The sequence below is a fragment of the Culex quinquefasciatus genome, chromosome 1, assembly GCF_015732765.1.
Source record: "Culex quinquefasciatus strain JHB chromosome 1, VPISU_Cqui_1.0_pri_paternal, whole genome shotgun sequence".
Classification (NCBI taxonomy): Eukaryota; Metazoa; Arthropoda; class Insecta; order Diptera; family Culicidae; genus Culex; species Culex quinquefasciatus.
Window position 1 is genome coordinate 82,613,507 of NC_051861.1, and position 19,765 is coordinate 82,633,271.

The 19,765-nt window shown below is 37.9% G+C and overlaps 1 protein-coding gene across 1 annotated transcript in view; it reads right to left on the reverse strand.

Annotated features, from left to right (window-relative positions):
- LOC6052745 (eye-specific diacylglycerol kinase) overlaps positions 1-16,778 on the reverse strand; it is a 106,423-nt gene extending 89,645 nt beyond the window's left edge. Inside the window, 2 exon segments of the mRNA XM_038249192.1 lie at positions 15,068-15,230; positions 15,233-16,778. Of these exon segments, the coding sequence (XP_038105120.1) occupies positions 15,068-15,230; positions 15,233-16,520 (1,451 nt within the window). The 5' untranslated portion in view covers positions 16,521-16,778.
- Between the last annotated feature and the right edge of the window lie 2,987 nt (positions 16,779-19,765).

The window sequence follows — 19,765 nt, forward strand, 5'->3', positions numbered from 1 at the left end:
GTCGTGTAAAAGAGGATGAGATGGTTTGACAACAATCAGCGTAGTCGACATGTAGTTTTCTTGAAATAGCTTAACATTTCGAAAGGGCACATAAACAAAGTAAACAATCAATGTCAAATTGTGTCGAATTCGGCATTATTTTTCCTCTAAAATCGCAAATCTACCAAGCCAGCACAACGCCAACCAAATGTAGTTGTTTCTCTCTCTATACATCTGAACCAAATAATACAACTCAAACAAATATCACCGGGTGAGAGCGAACGAGACCAATACTGTATAGTAGGCAGATGGAGAGCAGAGAGAGGCAGTTTACTAAAAAAGGAAGAACAAGATAAAAAAGAGCAAACGTGATGACGGCTAGTGTGTGGCGCGGTGTGGTGACACATGCTAACTTTAGTAGATTGCAAAGTGTGCATTCAGTTCAGAGATAGTATCTTCGACGTAGAGGGGGTTTGGGTTGGGTTAGGTTTTGTACTGTGGGTTGTACAAAACCGATTGAAGTTTGATTGTGGGATTGGGATCGACTAAGCAATTTATAAATTGAGTAACAGAAATATGTTAATTTTTTTTATTTAAAAAAATAGATTTGAAAAATAAGAATGAAACAACCGTTGCGAATAACGACTCCATTCAAAATAATCCAAAACGGCCCCCTTCATCAATGCTCTGGTGATGAGAAGAGCCTGGTGTCGTCTGTCGGAACAAGTGCCGGATTTCGACGCCGCCATCAAAGGATAATGAACTTCCGGCGCCTTTTGTGTTGTTGTTGTTGCAGCTTGAGAAGCCTAACCGCACGGAAGTATTTTGTTTGATGATGGTGTTGAAATTGGAAGCATTTGTTGTGGGAGTGAAAAAAGAGAGCTGCTTTCAAATTGTTGAAGTTTGAAATTTCAGGAATGTAAGGAATTTTGACTCGAAGAAGTCGAACCCGTTTAGTGCTTTGAATTTCCGTAAAAAGAGTTGCAATTGCAACCACACCATTTAAGTCAACGAATCGAATCACCTGTTGACGCAGTTGACGCCATCTTTGTAGCGCGTGATTCAACGCCAACTCGATTCATTCAACTGTCAAATGACCTAAAAGACGCAGCACGTTGAACTTTAAAGGGGCTAATTTTTCACCACTTAAAGCTCTCTTAGCTACTGAAGAAACCTGGTTTGAATACCCAATTAAACTGGCAAGCGGAGGAGATGTGACGGCAGTCAGTGGCGCCATACTCTCTTGTTCGGCCAAAACCGTTGAACGTGAGTCAGTGACGGCGTCTTGTGGCGGGGCGCGTTCGTTATGTGCTATGCGTGACAGCTTAAACTCGGAGTAGCAAGGTCGTTTGACTCACTGAATTCAAACTTTTTAATCAAAATCTATTTTCAAGAGAAAATTTAGTCAAAAACAAGTCGCAAAACATAATTTCAAAACCTGGTTACGTAATATTTGAACATCCCAGCGCTCGCAACAGCTTGCACCCACACCTCACTCTGGCCTGCTTTGGTGATGCAGTCTGGCGGAGAAATGACACAACGCCAGTCTGATTGTCTGTCTGACGGTCTGTTTACGGGTCGTATCAGCAACACGCGATATTCAAATGATTGAGTTGGAGAGTGAAAAAAGAACTTGACAATACAATTACGGAGTAAGAGTTTTATGTGAGCGACTCGTTGCGAAGCGTTTGTTTGAAGAATTTGGTTACAACACAAAAGAATAAGAGGAACAAAAGGTACAAAAGGAGGAAAAGGAACAAAAGGAACAAAAGGAACAAAAGGAACAAAAGGAACAAAAGGAACAAAAGTAACAAAAGTAACAAAAGGGACAAAAGGAACAAAAGGAACAAAAGGAACAAAAAGAACAAAAGGAGCAAAAGGAACAGAAGGAACAAAACGAACAAAAGGAACAAAAGGAACAAAAGGAACAAGAGGAACAAAATGAACAAAAGGGACAAAAGGAACAAAATGAACAAAAGGAACAAATAGAACAAAAGGAGCAAAAGTAACAAAAGGAAAAATAATTAACAAACTTTATCCTTTTTTTTATCTAGATAGCAATTTTAAATCAAATTTGACATTACTGTAAGCATTTTCTCTAATGTCAACGAGCAATGAACTTGATGGACGCGTCTCTTCACTTTTAAGCTGACTGAGAAGCATCAGTTCAGACGAGACAAGCGTCGAGTGTTTGATTACGTACTTTGGAAAGCTTCATCAGTCACTGGATGAGTGATCAATGTAAGCAAAAATTGAGCATAAAAACATAATGAAGCGTACACAAAACCTAGAGGAAGAGAACGCCACTGCTGAGTTGAACTTTTCCCACGTAGTCAAAACACACAGAACTTGTTCGAAGAAGCTTTGCTTCTACTCAACAATTCTCTGGAAAATAAAGATCTTCAAATAAAATTGAAAACTAAGAAACCTCAAATAATCTTAATGGCAACACCGTTGGATTTTTTTTTCATTTAAGTCTAAGAATACAAAAAAATAAGTGCGATATCTCAAAGAATCTCTCAACACTTGAAGAAAAGTGCCCGTCAAGCTGCTGCTGCTAGAAGATATTGGAGTGCGCCAAAAACTCAAGCAGCATCTGCCAAGAAGTGTTGCCAGCTTGAAACGAGGGTGTGGGTGAAATTAAACGCAAATGTTTGCCCACGTTCACTTGGCTGCTTAGGAGGACACGGAACGAAGGGGGGGACTGATTTATAAGGAAATACTCGTGATAAATGGGGTAAATTTTTCCTTCCCCCACCTCAGAAACATTCCCACGTCCCATGATTGACGGGATGTCGCGAGTTTTGGGTGGGGACGAAAATGTGAGCAATTTTGAGAAATTCTGTTCGGCGCAAAATTCTTCGAAAAATTCGGTTCGTCGTGCTGGAATATCCCAAAGCTTAGCTTTTTTCCCGGTAGATTTTTCCCACGCGGAAGCTCGCCGATGCAAATCCAGGTTCCGAGCGGCCAAAGTGCCTCGCTTTCTGGTCATAATCTTTCTTCGAATAGAGTACATCAAATTCTCCTCATCGGATCCCTTTACTAGTATTGGCTATCGGGAAGCCGTTTCCTAACGAAACGTTGTAGTAAACCTTTTTACCAGAGCAGGAAAAGTGCTCAATTATTAAAAAAATCTATTAAAAGAAATCAGATCTATTTCAGAGAGAGATAAAAATGAAATGTAGAATTGAGGTTTACTTCCATGATAGCATAATTGGCCAACGTGATTTAGTGTAATTTTTATGGTATTCGGAACAAATTGATTTGTTTTGATCTAAATCCCAATAATAAAAAAAAAGTTATGTCAGGGCCAAATCGTTCCATACGATTAATAGTCGCATAATTGTCCCATTTAGTATTAACAACCAACTAAGCAAAATTCTAACTCAAGCTATATTGAATTAGCTTGAAAATAAGCGTGTCGAGCCCACGAAAAAGTATTTTCGAAAAACATTGATAATGTTCACATTATGTTAAATTGCTGCTAAATTGAAAAAACTATAATTGAAATGCAAAATTTTTAAACTTTGACTTTTTAACATATTTCTTCTGATATTTTGATATAAAGCATTTCTCTCAAGAGTGATATTGTTGCCTAGAATAACCATTATTGGAAATTATATTAATTGACTATGCTTTAGCTCAATCATCCTTCATATTTAAAAGACCCAAAACACTGCGCAAAATTATTGGAAATCACCAAACAATTCCCAAAATTCATGTTTTGTTAACATGTTTATTTTTCATCCCGGCGATCCCCACAAGAAATAAACTTGGTACAATGGTCAATATGAAGACTTTTATGTAAAATTGTTTGGAGAATTTATTTCCGTGATTGCCCTTTTGAAAAATTGCGGGTTACTGAATAATTTTTGTATTTGCTTAACCTCAAATTGCATAGAAATTTTGAAAGATTGAAATATAGGTTTTTTGAAATCAATACTTTCAAGTAAAATTTTATTTATTATCCGAACCAAAAACAATTATTTGATGATAAATTTATGAATCATATAAATTTTATTTTTGTTCCTGTATTCTTGGATTTAAAAATATGAAATGAAAAAAATTAGGTACAAAAAAAAAAGAATCTAATTAAATACATTTTTAAGTCGCATGTATGTTCAATTTTAAATAGTCTTTAAATGTTAAAATATTCAATGAAAATGCAATAAAATCAAGAGATTGCGAGATTCCTACTCGAAACTAAGTGTCCGAAGGCAAGCAACCATAATTAAAAAAAAAAATGTTTATGTTATGAGCGTTTTTTATCTCTCACTTTTGCTTAGTAAAGATTTAGCTAGAATATTTATTTAAGCTTTTATTTTCTTCCAGTTAAGTCTATAAGATTCAGAACAAAATATTTGCATCTTTTTTTATGATTCAAAATTCATCCATTATTTAGCAAAAAATTAATTTCTATGGTGTTATTTGCAATTTAATTTTAAAAAAAGTGTGTTAAACTGATTTTATTCTGAAAATGTTTGTTTCAAAATTCATTAAAATTACAGTGGACTCTTTGGCTGTCGATCTTCTCGATTTCAATATTGCACCTGCTGACAATATATTTTTCAGTCCCTTCAAATAAGTTTGCTTTGATTTTTCGTTCTATAACTTGATAACTCTCGACGGTTCCTTTAATATCGACAACGAGAGAGTCCACGGTATACTAAAATATTTGAAAATAGTAGCATATTATTTGAAGCTAAAAAGAGTTTTCAGTCCAAACATGTTTTTGAATCTAAAAACTACCTTCCAAAAGTCTAAATTTTGGTGAAACTTTATTTAATTTAAACTGAAACGTATAAAAGTTTCGAACAGAATGCAATTTTTATTTTGCGCGAAAAATGTTATTAGAAAGAAATGTATCAGAAAGGATTGATACGGAAGTAATTTTTATTAAAAATAAAATAAAATTGGAAACATTTAAATACATTCAAAAATCATATTGAAAAGTTGGGAAAAATGTTAGTTTATCAAAATTCAGCTTTCTTACTAGGGTAATTCTCTACCAACTCACACGAAATCGGGAAAAGTTGCCCCGACCCCTCTTCAATTTGCGTGAAACTTTGTCCTAAGGGGTAACTTTTGTCCCTGATCACGAATCCGAGGTGCGTTTTTTGATATCTCGTGACGGAGGGGCGGTACGAAAAAAGAGGTGTTTTTCAATAATTTGCAGCCTGAAACGGTGATGAGATAGAAAATTGGTGTCAAAGGGACTTTTATGTAAAATTAGACGACCGATTTGATGGCGTACTCAGAATTCCGAAAAAAACGTATTTTTCATCGAAAAAAGCATTAATTTTTTTTAAATTCTCCCATTTTCCGTTACTTGACAGTATAAATTTTTGGAACATGTCATATTATGGGAAATTTAATGTACTTTTCGAATCTACATTGTCCCAGAAGGGTCATTTTTTTCATTTAGAACAAATTCATTTTAAAATTTCGTGTTTTTTTAACTTTGCAGGGTTATTTTTTAGAGTGTAACGATGTTCTACAAAGTTGTAGAGCAGACAATTACAAAATATATAGACATAAGGGGTTTACTTATAAACATCACGAGTTATTGCGATTTTACGAAAAAAAAGTTTTGAAAAAGTTACATTTTGCGATACTCTTTGTTTCGTCGTCCGTGTCTGTCGCGGGTGGCCATGAACGGCCATGATCAACGACGACCAACATATTCAAAACTTTTTTTCGTAAAATCGCAATAACTCGTGATGTTTATTAGCAAACCCCTTATGTATATAGACATAAAATTTTTGTAATTGTCTGCTCTACAACTTTGTAGAATATTGTTACACTCTAAAAAATAACCCTGCAAAGTTAGAAAAAAAACGAAATTTTAAAATAAAAAATTTTGTTCTAAATGAAAAAAAATACCCTTCTGGATCAATGTAGATTTGAAAAGAACATTAAATTTCCCATAAAATGACATGTTCCAAATTTTTTTACAGTCGAGTAACGGAAAATGGAAAAAATTTTAAAACTTTTTTAGTGTTTTTGGATGAAAAATACGTTTTTTCGGAATTCTGAGTACTCCATCAAATTGGGCTTCTAATTTTACATAAAAGTCCCTTTGACACCAAATTTCTATCTCATCACCGTTTCAGGCTGCAAATTATTTAAAAACACCTCTTTTTTCGTACCGCCCCTTCGTCACGAGATATCAAAAAAACGCACCTCGGATTCGTGATCAGGGACAAAAGTTACCTCTTAGGACAAAGTTTCACGCAAATCGAAGAGGGGTCGGGGCAACTGCTGTGTGAGTTGTCGGAACATTATTGAAATTTAACAAATTTTAGCAATTTTTATTTGTTCATCACATGCGGCCCGCGAGGTTCATCTGGCTGAGGACCACTGCACTTATACTATATCACACCTCTGAGCAAAAAATGAATACATTCGCTGGTGTAGTTTTCGAGATACAGCCCTTTTAGCATGTTACATCCGATTTTCAATAAGAAAATCAAAAGAATCAGCATTTTAAAGAATGTTCATTTGGAGAGAATGAACAATTTTGCTTCATGCATCTCTGGGCCAAGTTTCAGAGGGTTTGCTGATGTAGTTCTCGAGATAGAGCCATTTTAAAATGTTTTTTTTTTTCGATTTTTCTAAGAAAATCTATAAAATCTATACAATATTAGCACATTAAAGAAAATGCATTTCGAGATAATGACGGATTTTGTTTCATATGACTGCCAAGTATCGCTGGAAAAAGTTACAGATGGTTTGCTGATGTAATTTTAAAGGCATAGCCATTTTTAAATATTATTTCCGACTTTTTCTAAGAAAACCAATATAATCGGCCTGAAAAGTCGGAAATAGCAACTTAATACGGCTTTATTTCAAAAACTACATCAGCAAATCTTCTGTAACTTGGCCCAGAGATACTTCACAGTCATATGAAGCAAAATCCATAATTATCTCGAAATGTTTATTCTTTATATTGCCGAAATTGTGTTGATTTTATAGATTTTCATAGAAAAAAAAAAACATTTAGAAATGGCTGTATCTCGAGATCAACATCAGCAAACCATCTAAAATTCGGCCCAGAGGTGCTTGGCAGTTATATGAAGCAACATTCATCATTATCTCGAAATGCATATTCTTTAAAATGCTGATTGTTTTGGGTTTCTTATTGAAAATCAGATGTATCATCTTAAAAGGGATTAAGGGTTCCAAAGTGGCCAGGTCGATCAAAAAATGATTTTGGACAATATGAATGATATCCTTGTTAAAAATGGTGAACTTTGACACCCATATTGCTTGAGCAAAAATAATTCTGGAATAACTGCGTGGTTGGCCATGTTTCGAGTACCACTGGGGTACCTGGAACCGGTTCCAAAGTGGCCAGGTCGGTCCAAAAATGATTTTGGACAATATGAATGATCTCCTTGTTAAAAATGGTAAACTTTGACACCCATTTTGCTTGAACAAAAATAATTCTGGAATAACTGCGTGGTTGGCCATACTCCGAATTCCGCTGGGGTACCTGGAACCGGTTCCAAAGTGGCCAGGTCGATCCAATATCGGTTCTGGTGATCATAAATGAAATAATTTTGGATGCGCTGTAATTTAAATCCTGTTTGGCTTGTTTTTGTTTGACAAATTATTGACCATTCCGTAGGTTCCCCGGAATTCTCCGGAACCGGTTCCGGGTTGGCCAGTGGCCACCAAAGCATTCCCAAAGACCAGTTTTGAGTTGGTGATTCAAAATCATGAATTTTGATACCCATATTGTTAGGTTCATAACGGGAAACTTGCGTTACAAATGCAAAATACTGTATTTTTCAAAACTACGTTGTTTATGGACCACTCAGTTTTCCTAAAAAATCATCCAAATCGCATCAAACTTTCATCAAATGTTTACAACAAGCTTACCTTCTTGGATTTTTTATATCCATCGTTAAAAAATTCTAAAAAATCAAAGCGTGAAAAATATTGGCAGAGTGGCAAGTCAAGTTACCCCTTAACTAGAAAACTACATCAGCGAATGTTTTCTTTTTTGCTTTTTTTTGCTAAAATGTGCGTTTTGGTGTGAGGAATCGATAGAAGCCAAAATCTCGGATTGCATATTTTTTTTTTTCATTTTAACGGTATTTTAAGTAAGTCTATAATCCTGCTATAAAAATGAACTTTTTACAAAAAGCTCCAAGACCCACCTTCATATATACCTATCGTCCTTCCTATCGTTGGATAGATATTTGAATTACCTTCCCAACGAGTCCAAACGTTTGATGATCTGGTAACCCTGTATCAAGCTATTAAATCTTTTAGGTGATAGGTAACTTTGATGAAGCCGAATCTTACGTGAGCTATGAGCAAGTTTTCTGCGCACTTGATTTCCAAAAAGTTGAAAATTTTACCTGATTTTTTGGTAAAGAAAGGAGGAAGGCACCAACCACATAGGTGGATCAAGTTAGTTTTTTTCATAGCTTTTGTAAATCATTGTTAAAAATAAATATTTTTAAAACTCCAAAATGTTTTGGCAACCCTTACTCCCTCAGCTCAAAAGTTAGATTTTTCTATAACAAACTTTCACCACAGTTAGCCCCTGGAGGCCAACAAGTCAGCACTTTTTGGGCTCAATTTTGAAATAATAGGAATCCTCGGAAAATTTCACGTAAGTTTAAAGTGTTTGATTTACTGTCTATTGCAATACAAAATATCAAACTTTCTCCATCCCTGATCGTTTCCAGCGGCACCCATCGAACAGTCGATATCCGTTTCAAATGCTGGTCCCCAAATACCAAAATCGCATGACGAGCGGATGCCGGAGCTTACCTTTTCTGGTATTGTCCACTTCCGGTCCGAGTCCGAGTTTTCTGCCAGCAAGAGAAGCCAGCTTATCGCGCTGAAACAGGTCGGTCCGGAAATATCTGGACCGCGAAATGGAGCCAACAACCATTTCGCTATCGATTCTGCGGTACACTTTCATTTAAGCTTGAAGCGAGATTATGCAACCACAAAATGGGGATTTTAAAGACCTTCGTGGAAAGAATGCCGCTGAAAAGCTCACCTCGTGAATGGTCCTTTTTTGGGGGGGCCGGAAGCCTCCCAAATCCGGCATCTGTGTCCCAAATTTGTCCCACATAGTTCGCATTACGACCCCCGGGGCTTAAGCGACAACTTTCATTCAAATAATGCCAAATAATTCACCCTCTCTAGTAGCAGGCTCTCACTCACAGGAAGGCTTCGTCCCAAATGGGCTTTTCCACTCCAGCGTGGACGTAACTCGTGCTTTTGGCGAGGTTCTGCTAATGTATATTAGAAGGTGTAGGTTTGCGGGATTATTCCGGTGTAACGTAACGAAAAGTTATAATCCTCTGAGGAAAGTTAGTTCCTCTTGGATATCAGTACTGGGAATATATCGGGAATTACGAAGTAATTAAGCTTATTGTTTCAAGCTGAATATAAAGTTGATCAAGGTATTTAATTAATCTATGTTTAGTTTTTTGAAAAAAAATCCAGAATGATTCATTTTTAAAAAAAATCGTCACCATCATCATCATCATTATCAGCGCTGAAAAGTTTTCCTAAAAAAAACTCTAGCTTACCTGCAGAGACACCAGCAAGCGCGGCCCCGTCAACGTTGTGGGAAATGTACCGAAAAAAAGTGGAGGAAGAAAAAAAATACAAAATACCATTAGCAAAAAATTCCCCAGAGCTTATTTAATTTGGCGTAAAATCAGAGACAGTAATAATTACAAACAACTCAAATCGCTCACTGCTCACTAGTGAGGCTGGTGGGTGATCGAGAGAGCGAGAGAGGGAAAACTTTTAAACAAACTTGGATCATGATTGCTCACGGAAAAGAAGAGAAAATATGCTGAAAATAAACGGAAAAGAAAAGTTAAAAAGAGAGGGAAAAAAAAGTGTACAACCGGAAAAATGCGACGAAAACAAAAAAAAACACATTAAAAGCAGCAGCAGCAGTGAAAAAACACAAGTCCGGATGAATGAAATGGATCCTTTTCGCGGTTTCGCTGTGGTCCCGTGGTCGGTGGTGGTCCTTTTTTTTTTGTTTTGGAAACTTAAAACCCAGACGGGAAAGCGCGCGTTGGCATGCAAACAGAAAATCGAAAATTAATTGTGGTTTCCAGGCGGATGGCGAAGAAACATGAACGAAATATCGCGGTATGCGAACAAGCTAGAACAAAATGGGAAGAAAACTGAAAAAAAGTGGTACAGAAATGTGGAGAGTAATGTTTTTTTGGTGTGTTGGTTTATCGTCCTTTGAGATGACTTTTTTTGGGTGAAAATGCCTTCCAAAAGGTGAATTGTTAATAGAGGCAGTACGAATCGAGACTCATTTGGGCTGGTCGCTTTTTTTGTATTTCGTGGTCATTTTCTTGCGTTGTCATTTAACCGAATGTTTTTACCAGTTTTAACTGAAGATAATACATTTGTCTTAACTTTTTGGACTGAAACAGTGAGAAACTTTCAACGAAGTCGACCAATTTCACGACATTTAAATTTTTGTATTTTTTATATTTTTCTAAAACTTTCCATACAAGTTTCCATAGAAATTTTTATGCATATATGCAAATCGTCAGCTGTGTGCTATCTTGTGACATAGGCCATTTTGGTCGAAAATGAGTTAATGATGACGTTTTGCTATACTTAACAAACACTACAAGATGCTTTGACCCGATTTTGGAAACTCGCTTCCGTTTCCCGGATATCGCAATACACACTTGTGACATAGACCAATTTATCATCAAAATGATTGTGCACACTTGTGACACGTCATACATGTTGTTGGAAAATGTGGATAATTTTTCTTGTTTTTCACAAATTTATGTACACACATACTTTCTAAAGGCAATGCAATCTTTTGTTTTTGAAAATATACTGATTAAGTCGGTTAAACTATTGATTTAAGCCTATTTTAGTTTGTATGGGAAATCTGTGCACACTTGTGACACGTAGTACAATTTTACTTTCGAAACACACTTGTGACACGTGCTTTTCAGATTTTTGTTTACATTGTTTACTGTATCTTTTAACTGGTGTAACCAAATTAGTTGAAACTTGGAGCGTTTGTTAAGCGATAGTATACAAACCGATTGCTTCAAAAGGTTTGGCTCTATCATTCATAGTTTTAAAATTATTTACCAACAAACTCGACTTTTCTCGAAAAGTACTAAATGGTCGTTGTCACAAGATAGCACACAACTGACGAAAGGTAACTTTTTTCAAATTGATTTGGTGCCTTCGGCAAAATTGTAGGTAATGCTCAGGACTTTTGAAATAAAAATTTCAAAACCTCAATAAAAATGTATAAATATTACTAAAGTTATACTAAAATGTATTTTAATTTTGTAAAATTCATATATTTATACTAAATAACTATGTATTTTTGGTTAAATGAAGTTAAAAGTCAATAAATATGCCAAAAATCTCTTTCAGTTCATGTTTTGAAAGATTTACATAGATTTTGAAAAATTTAACGAAGAAAAATCAAAGTGTCTCATTGTTACCCAGGGGCTGAAAGGAGTGAGGAACAATGGGACAGCCCTGGATTCTGGGTATATTCTTAATTTTGGTCAAACCTAATGAAAGGATATTGTAGCCTAACTCATTCCCTATGGAACGTCAAAAAAAAAAAATCAGAAGAAATGTTAGTTTTTGTGTAAATGGAAGTCTACGAGCGAAAACGTAATTTTTGTCCAAAATTTTCTTTTACACCCCGGAATCAAAAATTTATGAATAACTTTTCAAGGGACCGTTCATAACCAAAGCCACATAATGACAGACGTGTATCCTGTTGACGCACCTTTCCCCAAAATATGATCCTGATGGGTTGAAACTTCTACTTGTGAGAGCCATTTTATCATTGTTCCCCGTGTCTCATTGATGATACTCTAAAAAAAAAATTTACCGAGTCTTCATTTTTTGAAAGAATAACGTCATGATGCATGCAAAATATGTCTTTTCTAACAAGTTTTCATCAGAATTTTAAAATTAAATTGACTTGTTGTGCTTTGAATCCCGGACACTGATAAAAGCTGATTCGAAATCCGGACTCTCTATTTTACTTATGCATCGCACAAATTTGGACTGAAATGTTTGTGAATGGCATTCTTTAGGTATCAAATAAGCTGTCAACATCAAAACAATCGATAGTTTATATAAAAATTTGCTAGAATTTAAGGAAATCGAAACCATAAATTTCTACTTTTCTTTCCCGGTGCTTCGAACGCCTATGAAATATTTCAAGTGAAATGTTTCGCATTTTTGGTAAACTTATAATTTTATCGTATTAAATTGTTTTGACATTAACTACAGCGTTCAAACAAACTTTAAATGAAAGTTCGTGTTGGAATTCATCAAATAAAACAGTTTTGACATTCATAATGCGAACTTATATCCAAATAATTGATAAAACAAGATGGGGGTCCGGGTTTCGAAGCGTTTGGGAATTCGAATCATGACGTTAGTAATTTTTCAAAAAAATAAACGAGAAAATAAAGATCAATGACAAATATTTTAATGTTAAATTAATTTGCAGCAAAAAAATATTCAGTGAAATTTCGATAAAGTGCACCTTATTTTTTAAATTATAGCCTTCATCTAGTAACTTTTTTGAAAAAAAGTTCTAGTTTATCAATTTTAAAAAATAGTGCTTTTTTCGAAAATCTGAGAACAATTACTTGATTTTAGTTTATAAGAACTTTGTTGAAACGACCTTTGGTTGCTGAGACGTGGCAATGTAGTAATAATAATAACAGGAAAATGAGATTTTCTCAGTGTTGCCAAATTAGGTCTTGACGATTTCCAGGGAACTAATAGCCCGATTTTCAATTTTACAAATGAAAATTTTGTGAAATGTTAAAAAAATTAAATCATGCATAAGGCCGTTACAAATATTGCGGGTGTACGTGTCTCAAACGCGTTCTGACCAAAATCCCTTTGACCAGTTATCGCACTTACACCAATTTTCAGAATGTGTCAAGATAACACGACAAGATTGAAATTTCTTTCATATAAATATTGACAACAATGCACGAAATTTTTCGGTTTTTATTAATATCTCAGGATTGAAATTGAGCTCTGCCAAAGTAACATTTTTGAACCAACTAGCCACCACCATGTTTTATTAAGGTTTTATTGTAGCACCTTGATTGCTTAATAATTTTATTTGGGCATTCACCGCAACCAACAAGCGAGAGCTAATTAATAGGTTCTACACCCAAAACTGGCAGCGCTAGTCCGAGAGAATGATGGTCTCGAGTCGAGAGAATAGTGGTACCATTCACGGACGCAGAGAACACAGCTCGAGATGGGCGATAGAACTATTCTCTCGAGGTTCATTTGCAAAAAAAGTTTATCCGTCAAACAAAAAACCAAAAGTGTCGACAACGGGAATCGAACCAGAGACCTTTGACAAACCAATCCAATGACTTAGCTGCCTCAGCCACCACAGCTTGGTGACCATGGAGAAGTCAGAAGTCGATGTATGACACTTGTTGGAGATTTATTGATTCAACTTACGAATGAACTCATTTGTTATGATGGTGTGAGTTGGTACCATTATTCTATCGATTTTGGCACTGAGCCCTCAATAAATTTTGAGAGAACGATTATCTCGATTCTGAATTTTGGGTGTAACAAGGTTTTATGCCACGGAAATAAAACCTGGTGAAAATAAAAGCCGACTGGCTTTCAAAAAGGTTTTATGAAATTTTTTATAGAGGCTTGAAAACCAGATGGCAATCCCAAGTAACATTTTTTTCCAGGAGTTCTACAAGAGCTCTTCAAGATAGCTACAGCATAGCAGTTTGGACCGCGGTAGGATAAAATTCTCTTCAAAACTTCTTCAGGAGTTTGGAAGAGTACTTGAAGAGAGTTTTATCCTACCGCGGTCCAAACTGCTATGCTGTAGCTATCTTGAAGAGCTCTTGTAGAACTCCTGGAAAAAAATGTTACTTGGGAATGCCATGCCAAACGGTTTTATTGCATGCTTGGTTAAAACTAAGAGTGTTGTAGCTGTCAAGTGCCATTAGGCATGTAAAAAGCTCACTTAGAATCATAATCTCCTAAAAGAGCATTTATCGCGGTCAAATAGCAGTGCATAAATATGGCGCTAAACGCGTGATTGAATATGATTGACCGCCATCTTGGCAGAAAAAAAAATGAAAATGCATAAATTTGATGAAAACACACAATTATGATGAATTTCTTCTTTTTCTTTGAAAACTGTGATTGCAGAAGAAATGTTATTTATGGTTCGAGTTGCTTTTTTTGGCTCTATCCCCCCCACATTTATCGATAAAATTTCAACCGCAGCTGAATTTAAACCACCAATCGCGAGCAATAAGCTTTGAAATTATTTTATATTTCTATCATTTCATCATCGCCATTTTTGACAACCAACTCCATTATTTTGTTTGGCAAGATTAAGACTTTTTTTGCCAGAATATTGCGCGTATTCCCGAAAAGGACACGCGGCATACCAGCCTCGAAACGACGCGCCGCACTTTCGGCAAATGCGCGCTGTCAAATCACATACTGTGCATTTTGTTTTTGTTGATCTTCTTCTTCGAATTGCATGGCATTGTTGCCGGGAATGTTTTTTATTGCACCAAAAGTTGCATCTTATGATTGTCATAAGATGCATGAGGACGTATGAAATGTTATTTTTCTCTAACTCCTAACAAGGTTTTAACAAAGGTTTGATTAAGGCTTCGAGAAGGTTGATAGGATTCAGTTGAAAAGCCTTGAACTCCTATGTAGGTTTTATAAATAGGCTGTAACAACCTATTGGGTTTTATGTGGGGGTTATCGAGGTTCTGGCGAGTTTGTTGGTTTTCGCTGATAGGTTTTATAGCGGTTGTGACAACTTTGATAAAGCCTTAAATGTTACTTGGGGTGAGGCATTGAAAGCTGCACAAAATGGCATCCTCAACACAGTTTGGTGAAAATCGACGTGCGTTAAGACAAGACGTCAACTATGATTTGATAATGATGTTATGAGCTCTTCGATTCGTACTGCTGGTTACGACACAACATAAAAAAACAACACCACATCGACAAAGATCGTCACGACATCGACACCCCACACACACACAACCCATCTTACCCCTTGGCGCCCGCGCTGACCGCCCCGGCGGCCGTCGTCCCCGCTAGTGCGAGTGCCTTGTAGCGTGCCTGCTCCTCGGTCGGCAGCACAATGTCCACCGACCGGGACCGATCGCGCCGCTGCCGGGCACCGCTAGCAGCGTCAGCTCCTTCCGGGGCTTCACCTCTTCGGTTTTCGCGCCCGTCACCTTCGTGAAGCACGAGTCCACCGAGGCGGCCCGGTCCCGCTTGAGGTCCGGCACCTGCAGGTAGATATCGCGGACAAAGTCCGCCGCGACGGCAGCCGGCAACGATGGCCGCGGCAGGTGGTACTGGTGGAACTGGTGCTGATTGTCATTGTAGTCGACGGATTGGTCGACGGATTCGCAGGACTGGTTCCGGCTGCTGCTGGCGGCCGCTTCATCCGGATCGTCCGGCACGATGATGTTGATGTCTTGGTTGATGGTGGGTTCGGCGGACGAGACGTTTTCGAGCGAGTTGCCGGTCGGTTCGACGAAGATCGCCTCCTGGCGGGAGATGGATCGTCGTCGGGTCCGGGTGGCACCCGCTCCTGGGGGGTCGTCCGCGGAAGGCGAACAGGGAGGCACTTCGATCGTCGGGGACGGAGGGGGGTACGCTGAGCAGGGGGTGATCGGTGGTGACCCGATCGGGAGTGAACCCAGGGCGAACGGTGGAAGAGGCGGGTACGATGGCGTGTCGAACATGGGTGGCGGCGGCAGGATTGGGCCGATTTCCGGCAGGACTTCCGGGTCGACGCCGCCATCTTCGATGTCATCTCCGTTGGTGGGCGAAAGGGTGAAGGTGATCCCGCACGGGGACACCAGCGGTGGTGGCAGCAGAGTATTGCACTGGACGTTGCATCCTGGGAAGGTAAAGTCGAAGTCCTCCCCGGGATCCTCTTCGCCCGGTCGATCGTCGTCCGGATCTTCGTCCTGGTCGTCGTCTTCCTCGTCCTCGTCGTCGTCGTCGTCTTCGTCTTCGTCCGACGAAGATGAAGTGTAGCTGAGCGTTTGGTACTCACTGTTGTCGTAGTACTGGCGCTGGTCGACTCCGGTAAGCCGCCGGTACTCCTCCAGGTACAAACAGTGGATGCACGGCGGTGGGGTCTTCGAGCTTGATTTGCGCCGCTGGAAGCGCTTTGGCACGTCAAGAAAGGCCGCGGCAACCGCTGCGTGCGCTTCTTCACCCCCGGCCCCAGTTAGATCGAAACTTCGCGACCGCTGGCCGGCTCCCGGAACCTGTGGAACTTGCAGCAACCCCAAACCCGGCGAAAGCGGTTCGTCCGCCGAACTCTGGTGCACCTTTAGAAACTGATTCGCCCGCTGGGCTTCGAGCTGGATCTCGTCGAACGATGCTGAACGAACCTGCTTTGGAACTTCGAGACTGCTCTGGGTTTTCATCTCCGCACCAGTCGGGGTCCTGGACCTAGTGAACGTGTTCCGGAAGCGGTGCATACTGCCGAGAGGGCCCTCCTCCCAGCCCTCCTACTCCACTTCCATCCAGCTGATCCGGTGGACCTCGCGGACCACTTGGCGCGGCGCCACCTCCCTCTCCGGTCACTCCCGGTAGAACTGGTGGTGGTGGTGGCGGCGGCGGCGGCGACGGAACGGCTTCCGGGATCGGTAATTCTAGTTTTTCTTCTTCTTCTGCGTCCTCTACTTGGTGATGACGATAGTGGTGTTTTCGGTGGTGGTGGTGGAGGCTGCTGTCCTTGCTGCTGAAACGGGAAAAGGGAGAGGAGAATACAGCCATTAGTTTTACACAGAATACAAAGTCCTAGAAATATGATAGCAATTAAGCTGAAGTAGAACCATGTTATCAGATTGTGGTTGACTAGTCAGGGAGTGGCAATTACATAAATTTATTCCAATTTATGATGTGTGTACGTGTTTATATCAAAGGTTGGCAAGAATCTTTCAAATTAAAAATTAATCAAAAGAACTATTTTTTTTTTTGGAATGCAATACCCGGACTTTCATATGAAACTTCCCAGCAATTGTATCGATTTTAACCCTTCACAAAGAGGCACAACATTCCCATTTCCTTCAATTTGTACCTGCTGTGCCGGCAATTTCCCTCCAATCATATTCTAATTCCCATTCCCAAGCCCAAGGCTCGACCTAGGACCGCACATGAATATCAATCATGCCGCCTTTTCGTATACACATTGCGTGTGTGAGTAGAGCCGCAGAACCTCCGCACGTATCGTATCGTATCAGGGACTTATTGCCTGCCAGCTTTCCAACTGCGCGTATTTTACAGCAAATCCCACTTTGATTGACATGCCCTACCCCCTCCCTGGTTGTAGGCAGCACGCAAAACCCCAAACCCCCTGCTGATTTTTGGAAAATTATAATTATTTTCCCGCTTTTCGGCGCGGTCACGAACACAATGGCGCAAAAGGGGGGGGGGGTGGGAGCTATCTTGCCCGAAGGATCTTAATGTATTTCATGTCACAGTGACCCCCGCAGGATTACGCAGGAGATCGCTGGCTGGCTGGCTGTCCCCCAATCCCCGGGCAGGAAGTGTCCCCGTCACGCGAAACCCTTATCATTTGCGGTTTACATGTGTCGTCGTTGAAATGACTCCGGAACGCATTTGAGGTTGAAAAATGATGGGACAGATAGAAAGTTACTAAAATCTTACAAAAAAAAAAAAACAAAAATAATTATCAAAAAGCGCTTTTCCTGAAAAACTTCATCGTCAAATTTGTGACAAAAGTTTAAGCAAGAAATAATATGTTCCAAAACATACATATAAGTACATTGACAAAGTCACTTGAAAAAAATTAAACCAAAGACCAAAATAATATTTTTTCCTATCCAAAACTATTCCATGAATAAATATTTTTCAAATTTTTGTGGTAACGAGTGATGACGAAATATACAACATTACCATAAAAAAATTAAAATATTGAGTAGTTCTCTATGAAATCCATCTTTTTTTAATTTTAATTTTTGTATTTTTTTAATCCGGCTGAAACTTTTATGGTGCTTTCGGTGTGCTCAAAGAAGCCATTTTGCATCATTAGTTTGTCCATATAATTTTCCATACAAATTCTGAAGCTGTCCATACGAAAATGATGCATGAAAATTCAAAAATCTGTATCTTTGGAAGGTATTTTTTGATCGATTTGGTGTCTTTTGCAAAGTTGTTGGTATAAATAAAGACTACACTGAAAAAAATGATACACGGTTGAATTTTTATGATGATTTTTGATTTACCTTTTTGTCACTAAAACTTTATTTGGAAAAACACACTATTTTAATTTTTATTTGATTTTTTTTAATATGTTTTAGGGTACGTCAACTTTTCAGAAATTTCCTGGTTGTGCAAAAAATCTTTGCACGAGTTATGAATTTTTGAATCAATACTGATTTTTTTTCAAAAAATTTAAATATTTCGATGTTAAATCAAATTTGCAATCAAAAAGTACTTTAGTAAAATCTTGATAAAGTGCACCGTTTTCAAATTAAAGCCATTTTCAGGTTACTTTTTTGAAAATAGTCCCAGTTTCTCATTTTTAAAAATGAGTGCACATGTTTGCCCACTTTTGAAAAAAATATTTTTGATGATCTGAGAAAACTCTCTACATTTAGATTTTTTTAAAACTTTGTTGATACGACCCTTAGTTGCTGAGATATTGCCATGAAAAGGTTTAAAAACAGGAAAATTAATGTTTTCTAAGTCTCACCCTAACAGCCCACCATTTTCTAACGTCAATATCTCAGCAACTTATGGTCCAATTTTCATTGTTAAAATAATAAACATTCGTGAAATTTTCTGATCGTTTTCAAAAATAAATATTTTCAAAATTTTCAAATCAAGACAAACATTTTAAAAGGGCGTAAACTCGACTGACATCTGGTACAACTTGAGGATTGTTTTTGCAAGAATTTGCGTTAGTTTGATTGTAGATTTGGCTTTACTTTTTGTGTCTTCTTGTGGCAACTAGCATAAACAAGTATTTTAACTTATTTAACTAAAGATTTAAAATTTTATGGTGACCTTCCATATGATCAAAAGTACCCATTTCCATTGGTCGTTGGTTTGTCCATACCATTCCTTATACAATGTAGCAGCTTTCCATACAAAAGTGGCCTGGAATTATTCGAAAATAAGCATCTCGGGAGGGAATTTTCGGATCGGTTTGATATCTTCAGCAAAATTGCAAGAATTTGTAGGAACTGGGATAAAATGTAACACTCGAAAAATCATAGCATGATTGATTTCCTAAATAAATATTTTAATATTTTTGAAGTATGTTTCAGGAAACAAAAAATATGAGAGCAATTCTCTACAAAATCGGCCAATTTCATGCATTTTTTAATTTGGCTCAAACTTTGTAGGGGAAGCCATTTTGTTTCATTGGTGCATCCATACAAGGGTCCATACAATTTTGGCAGCTGTCTATACAAAATGGTATGTAAATATTCGAAAATCTGTATCTTTTGGAAAAAAAATTCTGTTCGATTTTGTGTTTCGGCAAAGTTGAAGGAAACAAAACTCGGTTTTTAAACTAACTTTCTACCCAAAAAATCAATTTCTTAAAACTTGTTTTTTTTTGTATAAAATCATATTGTTTGATTTCAGGGGGAAAACCCGCAACTTGAGAGCCATTAGGAAGTCCGGACTAATATTTTTTCACCGAGTCACGATATAAAAAAACAGGGAAAAAATAAAATTTTGTGATTTTTTT